This window comes from Schistosoma haematobium, chromosome 5 (assembly GCF_000699445.3).
Source record: "Schistosoma haematobium chromosome 5, whole genome shotgun sequence".
NCBI classification, from domain to species: domain Eukaryota; kingdom Metazoa; phylum Platyhelminthes; class Trematoda; order Strigeidida; family Schistosomatidae; genus Schistosoma; species Schistosoma haematobium.
Window position 1 is genome coordinate 5,782,288 of NC_067200.1, and position 12,834 is coordinate 5,795,121.

At 32.4% G+C, this 12,834-nt stretch overlaps 1 protein-coding gene across 1 annotated transcript; it reads right to left on the reverse strand.

The window, feature by feature from the left end:
- Nucleotides 1-1,832: 1,832 nt before the first annotated feature.
- On the reverse strand, nucleotides 1,833-11,605 carry WC2_16 (blue light receptor; the record flags this gene model as incomplete). The annotated part of the gene is made up of 5 exons (XM_035733482.1): nucleotides 1,833-2,161; nucleotides 4,284-4,424; nucleotides 6,409-7,206; nucleotides 9,243-11,096; nucleotides 11,422-11,605. 5 exons carry the CDS (start codon nucleotides 11,603-11,605, stop codon nucleotides 1,833-1,835), a joined length of 3,306 nt encoding a protein of 1,101 aa, XP_035590269.1.
- Nucleotides 11,606-12,834: the final 1,229 nt, after the last annotated feature.

Consider the following 12,834-nt stretch of genomic DNA (forward strand, 5'->3'; position numbering starts at 1 on the left):
TCCAAGGACACCATTAGACTTAACATGATAATTATTGATATATTTTTCCGAATATCCTAACACTAATGAATGGTAACTTTGGGATCCTTTTATCGATCAGTACTATTCCTATATTTTTATCGTATAATTGTTAAATAACTAAACTGTTCATATTCATATTCCTCTTATTATAAACTTTATTTTGACCTATGAACCATTATTATACAATTTTCCATTCTTGAGTTATACCCTGTCTATCAATCACTATCTCCCTCATTCACAGTCACATCTGGCTAAATCATATACAAATGTTGTTTCATATTTTATGGTACATTGTGGTCTGTTTGATTTGCATATAAACCCAGTATGTTTGAAATACATGATTCATATCGTAGAGACTGAGACTGGTGTTCTGGACTTAACTGGCTGGGCTAGGCGGAAAGCAGGACCAATCAGAACTCTAGGCTGCTCGCACGTTTTTTTTACGCGTCCTTTATCCGATCGATAATTCTCTGCTTCTGATTGGGGGCTTTGGACCATAACATTCCCCTAATCCATAAAGAAAAAAACAACAACGACAACAACGAAAAAAACATAAAATATATTTTCAATTATGAAATTCATTTAAGTCACTAGTTGTACTCTTTTCATTAAAATATCCTATTTACAAAATAATAATAACAATAATAGTGGTAGTAGTAATACGGATTATCAAGTGCAAATGGTGTAATAATGAAATGAACTGGAGAAGTAGCAAAAAAAAGAAGAAACTAAATAAAGAAACAAAACTGTTATTGAGTAGGTTGATGTGTTGTTCATTTGTTCTTTATATATATCTTAGTATCTATAAAAATGGATATGTGCATCTCTGAACATAACCCTGTAATAATAAACGTTTACACTGTCATTTCATTGAAATACAATAAGTGGCAATGTGTATCTGTGCGTAAATCCATTATATATATATATATATATAAAGAAATCCTACTCATCTGTTCGTTAACTACTATGTATAATAGTATAATACTATTGATATTACTAATTAATATTATATTAGTAATATAATTAAGAAAGTCGAAATATTTTCCAGTAACATTATTACATTGTCTATTATCTAATAGGCTTAATAGTTTCTTTCTTTCCTTCTTTTTTTCTTGGAAAATTATGTTTTTCTATAGATTTATATTATCTTTGGTGAAATAAATTTGTGCTACAATAAACAAGAAAGAAAAACTAAAGAGAAAGTCTTTTTAAAAAGAAAAAAAAGAGATTTCTTGTGACAAAATAAGGTAAAACAACAATTAGAACAACAACAAAAATAGTGTAGTCAAACAACCAACAACAAAAACTGGAAGTCATATTTTTTCGTATATTCGTTTGTTCGTTTCTTGTTTTCAAGTGCATTTGTGTGCGTATGTGTGTGTGTGTGTGCGTGTATGTTTATGTAACTATTGTAATGTTAAAATCCTGAACTTAGTTATCTGTTCATTTAAAGAGATCATTGAATTAGGAAAACAAAAAAAAACTAGAGAAAATCGGGGGGAAAAACAAAACAAAAACATTCTTTAGTTAATTAACAACAATATATCATCTTTATTGTTGATAATAATATTTAAATAGAGTGAATAAATGTGTGTGAGTGTGTGTGTGTGTGCATGCGAGAGAGACGCTTGAATACTGATCACCTGGCAACAGCATTTAAGTATACTGAATAAATGTGCGTGTGTATGTGTGTGACATCATTGAGTATGTGTACATTTCGAATTAGGCTTGAACATTGGTTACTATGGTTTATTCTTTAGTTTGGTTTAAACTGTAAATTCATTCATCACCTTTAATAACCATAATAGATCTTAATGTAAATTAGTTGTTGTTGCTGTTGTCGTTGTTGTTGTTGGTGGTGGTGGTAATTGTGTTGAAGGGGTTGTCATCATTAACATTTCAGAAGTTTCTATTGCTGTGAATATCATTTGTTTTATAATTAAATTAAATTGTTCATTATTTAATTGAAATATACATTCAATATAATATTTTAACCAATTCATAGGTAAATTACATTTTATACTAATACATGAATAAATTGTTTGAATTAAATGCATTAATTGTTCTTGACGTAATAAACAACCATTTAATATAGTTTGATAATATTTTATGACATAATTTTGTATGAATTGAAATGAATCTATAAATAAGTATAAAAAAGTTGAGTAAAATTATTAATATGATGTGAGCTACTTATATCCATATATAAGTAGTATATAACGATGATCAGGCATCGAATGTATTTCAGTAGAAGATCGATGAGGAAAGAATGGGAACGGAATGCAATTAGTATGAAACGTATGAATAATGAAATCTGAGACAATAGATTGATGTTTTTTTGCAACAGGAACTGCCAAGTTTGAGATGATGGATTGATTTTTTGCAAATTTACCATATAGTTGTCAGATTTTAATGAGATGTTCTGTAATTTGTGATCAAATACATTTGATTGTCTCCTCTCGTGTTCTTGTTTACTTTATTTGGTGTCGCTGCTAACCAGAAGTGGCAGGGTGTTGTTCTGCGTACGCCGTTGCGGGCCTGGAGCTGAGGTACCGGTTGGCTATAGCGGGTGCTGTCGACGGAGAAGAGCGGTGGGAGGTGAGGATGTAGTGAACAGAACACGGGTGGGGACAATCGAATTGTATTTAGCACAAAATTACAGAGTTACTCGGTAAAATAGAAAAACTATACTATAATACTTAATTTGCAAAATGTTCGATAATTGTCTCGAGTTTCGTTGTTCTTGCATTTCCATACTAATTGCTTTCCATTCCCACTCTTCCTTCCCTGATCTTCCCCATTTTCTGCTGCCAGACATTACACTCCTGACTCGTGTCATATACTGCTTATATCAATATAAGTAGCACTCACCACAAGGATACTGTGCAGACATCGGATGTAGGTGACTCGACAGGCCGCTGAAGCGCAGACGTCGAACGTCCCATGTGCTGGGAGGATGTCTGATGTTGATGCCCCGGGAGGTCGACTGAGCTATGGAGGTGAGCGCAACGCAGACTCGACATTTTGACGACTGCAGCAAAGAAGAAAGTGGCATGGCGAACAGAACCACCTCAAGAACGAATGTTTTAAAGGCGGGACGAGTGTGATATGAGCTACTTATATCCCGCTCGTGTTCTTATTCACTACACCATGACTAAATTTTACTGCTAGCCACTATTCACCTTTGCTTAGAATATTTGTGAATTAAGGTAATATCGAAGCAATTTGCATAGGATTCACATGTGCCAATAATAACAGACTGATCAATTGCAGTGATAAACATCGATGGGAAGATTCAAGTAAAACAATTCCAAATGAATTTAAACTTCATCCTGTTGCACAAGTAAAGTGTTATCAGGACTAAGTAGTTAAGTAGATAACGTGATGTCGTTTGAAGCAAACAGTACTGGGTTCGTAATCTCAGAGTGAACATCAACTCTGAGATGCAGGTATATCTAACTGACGAGTCTCAAATAGGACAAAATGTATGTCCTGGATTCCAATGCTAGCCACCATCTATATTTGCTTATAATTCTTGTGAACTAAGACAATACGCACAAGATGCACATATGCCAATAAGAGAAACTGATCAATTGCAGTCCAAACACATCAATGAGAAGATTCAAGAAAACAGAGATTTAATTATGATCTAAACTATTTGTCTATAGAAATAATCATTAAGATTGATTCAGTTATCCGTCGGATTAATCGATACAAACACTATCTGAACGACATTGTTAATCATTTACAATGAAAATGCTCACTTCATTAATATTCTGTATTCTTTAAAATACATTTGAATCTAAAGATTAATATTAATTAAATAGAAGACTTTGGACTATTACTATTTATTATGTAAGCCCATTCAGAAAATATGGAAGGAACTGATATTAATCACAAATAATTCAAAGCCGTTTAACTTACTGTTTCAGTCACATAGTTTAGTATCTATGATTAGCCTCATGTAAAATTTCAATTATTGAGATCATGAGTCAGTTAAAGCTAGATTGGTCCTAGGTTCGAATCCCATGAGACAGCATCGTGGATGCGCAGTGACACTGAGGAGTTCCACAATTCAAAACGAAACAGCCATCCAGTACTTCCAGGTTTTTCAGGATGGTCTAGCTTCAATGGACTCATAATCTAAACTATTGAAATTACTACCACCTTCACAAAAACTCCTTCTGATGCATCACAATTAGTCAGCATACTATGTTGACCAATCAAAACACTTGACCTTGTCAACCAAAAGATTAACTCACCAATCAGCATGTTACCTGATGTTGAACTAAACAAGATCATCATTTTTAACCAATCAATTTCTTCTTCATTTAATTTTAAAACAATTAATTGTGTAAATAATTGAATTATTGAATTAGATTCTGATAAAGTAGTTAATAAATCTGAAAGAGGAAAAATAATAACAACGAAATATCATAACAGCAATATATGAAAGTGAGACAAGAATTGATGGATGTTCATTTGAACTTGAGAGTGTTCACCTTATCACTACGACCGAATGATGAAGGTTATAAACCAGTGTGAAGAATTCAGAATTATGATTTACAGTTTGATGGGGTTAAGGTTGAGAATTAGATTTAAGGGGTTTTCATCACGAACTGACATCAGTTATATTGCCTAAACTCTATATATCTAAATGAATGAATGAATGAATTTCGCGCGAAAATCTGAAACCTCTTAATCTTATACATGATTGGTTTATCCATAAATTATAGTCTCACCAAAGGATTAATTATTGAAAACAGTTAAAGAATAGGAATTTAATTTTAAGAAAAAAGAAATACAAAATGTGAAATACTATACTGAAACTCAGAATTTAGGATTGAAAGGTACCAAGATACGAGTTCAGCTATTCGACTATGATTGGTTTAAGTTTATTTGACCTAAAGTCTTCAATCATTGATGAAGGTAATTCATATGACTTTAACCAGAGAGTCTTAACTATTTCCAAGTAATTCAATTCAATATTCTGTGACATTTTCAATCAATGCCTAGATTGTACATCATACTGACCACTTAATTATTCCACTATAAGCCAAGAACTTTCCCAGGAAATCAATTACTTACTTACTTACGCCTGTTACATCTAAAGGAGCACAGGTTGCCAATCAGCATTCTCCAACCCACTCTCTACTGCGCCTTCCTTTTTAGTTCTATCCAATTCTTGTTCATTCTTCTTATATCTGGCTCCATTTCTCAGCGTAATATATTCTTTGTTCTCCTTCTTCTCCTTTTGCCTTGAGGATCCCATGTGAGGACTTGTCTTGTGATGCAGTTGAATAATTTCCTCAATGTGTGTCCTATCCACTTCCAGTGCTTCATCCTGATTTCTTCCTCCGCTGGGATCTGGTTTGTTCTCTCCCAAAGCAGGTTGTTGCTGATAGTGTCCGGCCAACGGATCCGAAGTATTTTGCGTAGACAACTGTTAATAAACACTTGTATCTTCTGGATGATGGCTCTCGTAGTTCTTTAGGTTTCCATTCCATACAGTAGAACTGTGTTGATATTCGTATTGAAAATTTTAACCTTGGTATTGATTGACAGTTACTTAGAGTTCCATCAGAATTCCAATCGAGTTTTCAATTTTTACTAACCTTTAAATGTTCTTTTTTCCAACGATAACATTTGATCGGTATATTGTACACATCATATCAAGACATCAGTTGAAAAAAATCTTGACATATTAACTCATTCTCAATGTAAAATTGTATTTAAACGTATCAATTGGAAATTAAGTTGTTTGATGAATTTTTTTGGTTACCACTCTCAACCAAATCATATTATAGCATAAAATAATATCCAATATATAAATTTCAATGGAAAACCTGGAAACACTGAACGGTCGTTTCGTCCTATTATGGGACTCCTCAGCGGTGGTCTAGCTACAATTGACTCATGATTTCAATCTGTGGAATTTCTAAAATCTCCACAAAACCCCTTCTGATAATAATCATCTGCTCACTAGTGACTGACTTCAAGAGATATTCCTGGAGTTCTAGTGCGAAGCCGTTACCAGTGAAGTTGAACCAGGTCTGTTATGAGATATCAACTCACTGAAGACAATGGTGTACAGTGGTGCAACTTCGTGGATTGGTTGAAGTTAGACATAAATACCGTTGGATACCGACTGGTTCAGTGGTCTAGTTGGTTAAGCGCCTGGTGATAGGTCGTGGGTCCGAATCTCACGGGGTGCGGGATCGTGGATGTGCACTGTTGATGAGTCCCATACTAGGACGAAACGGCCATCCAGTTCTTCCAGGTTTTCCATGGTGGTCTAGCTTCAATTGGCTCATGATTTCAACCAGTGAAACTTCTAAAAATCTCCACAAAAAACCCCTTTCTGATATAAATTTCAATCAAACTTACCAATATCTGATTTCTTCACATTATTCCATGATGTAACTAATGGTTTACATACAAATTCTAACCATAAATAATGCATTTTATTAAAAATAATAGATTGATCATTTGTATCATCATCTACATCACTACTACTCTTATGATTATTAGTAGTACCATCATCTAATGACATTTTATAAAATTCTAAAAATAGTGTTATACCAAATAAATAATCCCATTGTTGACACATTGAATTCATCATATTGTATTTATTTATAGAACAATTAAAATGTTCATTCATTTTTAAATCTGGTCTAAATTGACATAACCAATGAATTAATTGAAATAATAATTGATTTAAATAAAATTGTATAATATTCAATGGTAAACATGTTGTATTTGTTAATGACAATGAGGTTGATGTCGACATTAACGGTGATGATAAAGTTGTTGTCGTTGTTGACGACGATGATGATGATGATGAGGAGGAGGAGGAGGAGGAGGATGTTGACGTAGAGGGATTCGATGAATTATTCAATGGAAAACTATTACAATATGATATAGAAGATATAGAAGACAATGAGGAACATGGTAATAATCCATTAATAATAGGAGAAGAAGGAATCGATGATGAATATGAATAGTATGGATTATTATTATTATCATTGGATTGATTCAACATTGAACATTCATCTAATAAAGTTTTGTTTAAATCATTAATTGCTGATGATGATGGTGATAATAACAATCCATTTGATATAGTGAATTGATTTTTTATTGCTTCTGAATATGATGGAGGTAATGGTTGACAATGTTGTTGATTTTCTGTTAGTAGTTATTGAATAAAAGTAAAAGAGAGGGAAAATTAAACAGAATTCAATTAAGACATGGAATTTTTTCAAGAGTTGTAAGCTGTCAACATTAACACTTCATTTATTTATTTAAACATATAAACATTGGAACAAGGAGGCACCAAACAGATATACGCCACACAAATCATTCGATTTATGTGGGGAATGGGGTACTGATCAGGTGCCCGAACAGAAGCAAGTGGTTTTATTAGGGGGCCAAACACGAAGCCTTCGATCTAAAGTTCTAATCCACAAGGCAATGGAGCAACGTCAGGAGATACAGTCCCATGGTGGCCAGTGACCAACGATTGGTCCATACGCTTTTTTTCCATGCACACCATTGGTTTGGAATCAGGGTTTTCCAACTCCCCTAAGTGGACCCACCGTGTCCACTAACCGGGTTAAAGCGATGGATATTCATTTTTCTTCCTCTCATTTTGGTAAACAACACCGGTGCCGTGAGAGGGCAGTGAGTAAGACTTCCCTGGTAGTGGTTGTATGCACGTGGTCCGTTTGGCTTGTATATAAACCGGATATGTTTGAAATAAATTATTCATATGGTAGAAGCTAATATTGGTGTTCTGGTTTCAACAGGCATGGCTAGGAGGAAAAAGGATCAATAAGGAATGTAGGCTGCTCATACTGGTCAATAATTCATTAGTTTGGCACAGTGCTCAGATTATATAAGTTGTATTCTGATTGGCGATTATATCACGTGATAATTAGCCGGGCAAAAGTCACAACAAGTACACTTATTTTAAAACAACGGTTATCAACTATTTACAAATTCATTTTTACACTAAACAAATTTGGTAAAAACTCATCAATAACTGATTTCTGTCACATAGATTTCAGCTATATCGAATATATTAATGTGTATTATAGTTCAGGCAAAAATAAGTAGAGGTATGATTCTCCTAATCTAGACCCTGATAGTTGAAATACATGAAACTGAACTACAAAGTTGGGTCAAACTCATTACTGATGAAGGAAATTTGTAGTTGTATAATTTTTCATAATACTGAGTTCTCACTCAGATGGTTGAACCGTCCAGTATTCATTGTTTTTCTGAATACAATTATCATCATTATCACTCTACTTGAAGTAGACAGAGTATCTGATACCTCTTCTTTTCAGTTTATTCTACAGTATTCTAAAATATCTAGTTATTTAGATAAGAAGAATACTTTCTTAAAACATATAACTTCTTAACTTATATTGTTACATATTCGAATCCTCGTTCGAATCCTCGTCCGAATCCATTTTGTTCACTTTGGAAAGACAAATAATATATTACAAAAATAACACTGTTATAACTTGTGAATCTGTGTTCCCTGTTATTGTATAACGCAATGATACCGCCAATCAGAGAGCAGCGACTTACCGATTGGAACAATGACGCGTAAACCCGTATGGGCAGCCTAGAGTTCTGATTTGGTCTCGCTTCCCGCCTGGCCCAGCCAGTTAAATCCAGAACAGCAATCTCAGCCTCTGCAATATGAACCATTTATTTCAAACATACTCGGTTTATATATCAACCAGACAGACCACAACGTATCATAAAATATGAAACAACATTTGTACAATATTTGGCCAAAAGTGGTTATAAATGAGGGAGATAGTAATTGATGGACTGAGCATAACTCAAGAATGGTAAATCGTATAGTAATAGTCTATGGGTTAAATTAAAGCTTATAATAAGAGGGACATGAATATGAACAGTTTAGTTACATAACAGTTATACGATAAAAGTATACGTTTAGAATTGGTGCCTAAATGGATCCCAAGACTTACCGTTCATTATTTTTATCGGGATACAACAAATACTCATAGACCTACACTTGATAAAAGCCTTCAACTGATTGCAAATCTTTTAAACTATGAAAAACATGAGAAACTACTCATACGACAGAATGCAACCAATGGCATAATGGAAAAGTAAACTACTCATAAGTAGTTCACGTCTTTAAAAATTTTTTAAAAAAAAACAGTCCTCATCTCAAAACTAACCTTTTTGATGTATTAAGTCACATTTCCTTTGCATTGATTGACTTTCATTGAAAAGCCATGCATTTGAACCATTCTTAAATTTATCATTATTTATATTCATCATCATAGTCTGTGGCAAGTTTAATAATGAAGAATAATGATAAGGTAATTGAGGAAAAGTTATCGGAGTTGATGTCACCGTCGACGTTACTGATGATGATGATGATGTCAATATTGGAATTGTAGGATATAATGTATTGGTCATTTGATTCCCTGAATTAATATTACAATTCAACATTGAGTTCACATGACCATTATTATTATTATTATTATTATTATTATTATTATTATTATTGGGATCAGTTATATTATTATTATGATTATGATTATTCTGTTTAGGATTATTATCCAAATTATGATCATTCATACAAGTTGAATGTAATAATGAATCAATAAATTGATTAGAATTTGACATAAACCATGGCCATAATATTGATTTTTCATAATCACATTGATTATTTAATTTTAATATCGATTGAAAATATAATAATGATTTTGTATAATCAATATATTGATTATTATTATTATTGATCGAATGATCAATATAATCAAAATAATGTGTATTTGAATATGTAAATAAATCTGGTAAACATAATTTAGCAAAAGCTAACGCTTTATTCCATGTTGTTTTTATATTCAAATGATCAAGATTATGTAGATTTGATGATGAGATTGTCATTGGTTCCTTAGACATGGTTATATCATCATCATCATCATCATCATCATCATTACGATTGTTGTTTTGAAGAGGATTATGTAATTTATCAAAGAAATTTCTATTGAATGTATATTCTATTGGGTGAATATTCTCATTTTTATTTAAACAATTCATACTACTCATAGTGTTTCCATTACTACTGTTATTAGTAGTAGTATTAGTATTATTAGTACTAATATTGTCAATATTCATCATGCTACTAGTACTGTCATTACAAACACTACTCATAATATTATGAGTAGTATTATTCATAGTTGAAGTAGTATTAATCATACTTAATGGTATTGTAGATTTACTTATGGTTGAAAAATAACTATGATTTGGAAAATTTAAACTAAATAGATTAGGTAAATGAAACATGGAAGGTAAATAATTGAAATAATTAAAATTATTATGGTTTATATTCATTGTAGTTGAGGTAGAACAGATTGATGGAGATGTTATAGTAATAGTTGATGATTTAGATAAAAGAACATTCATATTATCATTTATTGTAGAGGTAGTAACCATGGGATTATTCATAGCTGTAATTGTTGTCAATGTATTGGAAGTAGAAGAAGTTGTAGTAGCAGTAGCAATAGTAGTAGTAATAGTACAAGGAGAAGAAGAAGAAGACAATGTTGACAACAATGATAATGAAGGTGTAGTAGAACAAAAAGGTAGTAGTGATTCATTTGTAGATTTTAAGCATAGAATAGCTGGATTTGTAAAATTCAGTATATTATTGATTGATAATGAATTTTCTGAATATTGTTGATCACTACTATTATTATTATTACTATTATTATTATTAGTAGTAGTAGTATCTTTGTCATTAATAATGTTATTTGTATTCAATGAATTCCCAAGTGTCATATCTAATAAAGTATTAGCATGCATCAATTGTGTTGATATTGGTATTTGTGAAAATGGCATAGATTGATGAATAGATGATTGAGATAATTGTTGATATGATGTTGGATATTGATGATGATGATATAATTGATTTGATTGACGAGATAATTGTGATTTAGGTATAGTTTGATGATCATTAGTCATAAATAAAGCAACTTGTCGTCTTAATGTAGAATTTCTTGGTCCACGTTCATGTTGAACAGCTGAAGAAATCAAAATAGTTTGTTACAATAAATAAATAATTAATTATTAACTCCATCTGTAACTCTTCTAAGGCTACTGATGATCCCAAGCCTGGATAAAGAAAGAGGGTTAGGCATGGGGTCAGCATTCACAATTGATTGATTACTGGGTGGTGATCAATGTCATGTATGTCAGGTCCTTCTTAGAACAGATCGAACCTTATTGACCAAATTGCAATGTGGCCACCAGTTTAGGTGACTCGACATTATACTAATAAAGACCTGACATATATGACATTGATCACCACCCAATGATCAATCAATTGTAAATACATCTCAGTCTTACAAGAGGTCAGTCGCGACACAGATAGCTCAGTGTTAACATCTATGACTGTGAAGCTGGGTGACACGGGATCGAATCTGTCAGATAGCATCAGTTTCCTCAAGATTACAGGCACACCTTGCCGATGAGTGTCAAATAGCACAAAACCTAGTTCCAGAGTTTCCTGTTGACTACCTCCAAACACCATCTTCTATGGGGTCAGCATCCTCATCTCATAGAAAATAACGTTGTTAAAAAAGCACTAACCAGAACTAATTCATGAAAACTGAATTGATCTTATCAACAAACTTTTTATACAAGATCATTTAATACTTGAATTACATAAGAAACAATAATAATTTCATGAATATAGAAATGCTCTACTGACGAAATATAAATAGAACGAAATGTAAATGGAACAGAGTTCATTTAATTAATCAATAAATTTTTAGCATAAGGATTTCATAATGATTATTGAATTTTCATAGATTTTATATCATGAATTGATCTTAGCTAGATCATCATTGAAAATCAGCATCGATTTCTTGTGATGAAGTTGTCAAGTCAAATATTAGAATGAAATTTGGGTCACTATCTGACATATCAGAAGTAAGATTAAACACAATAATAACTCTGAAAACCATGTTCGTTTGTGATAAACTTTATTATTCCTAACTTGTTGCCAATCGATTACTTATGGTCTTCCCTATTTACAATCAGTTTATATTATTGGTCTGATGCAGTCCGGTATATCTGTATCTGAACCACTTCTGCTCACTGAACCACTCCATCTTATTTAATAATGAATATAGCACGAGTAGGTTATTGATTTTTCAAACTCAAGGTAGGAGACAGAGTGGAGCTTGCGAATAGTGAACTAGCTCAAAGTCGGTTGAGTAATTGGCCAAGTCAGAAACATTAAGTTGTATATAGATCAAATTAGAATCAAGATTCTGATTGTTAACTTGACATTTGATATTGGTCAACTGTTCTCAATACATAACACTAGCTAATTGTCGAAATAACCTCTAATCATAAATAAAACTGCTTATTAATAACTAGAAAACACTGGACAGTTTTTTATTATTTTAACAGTTTACACTTTTTTTCAATGGTAAATATTCAAAATATGAACTCTAGATTAAACTATATGATGAGAACTATATATTTCCATGTTGTTTATTCAGTATCGTTTAGTTAGTTGGACGTAATCTATAGACATCTCTAAACTTAAGTTTTATGGGATGGTGGAGAAGATTTGTAGCTCAGGTGGATGATTTTGGTGGAGTTTTGTTCTCTGAGCTGGATGGTTTAATTATGGAGCTTTCATCGTTCTTCCGAAAGATATCATCAGATTAAAGTCTTTTAAAATATGTTGTTAGGCATAAACCGATGAGTACTAGCAGACTTTGAATTTGAAGCTTCGTGTAGTTTGTG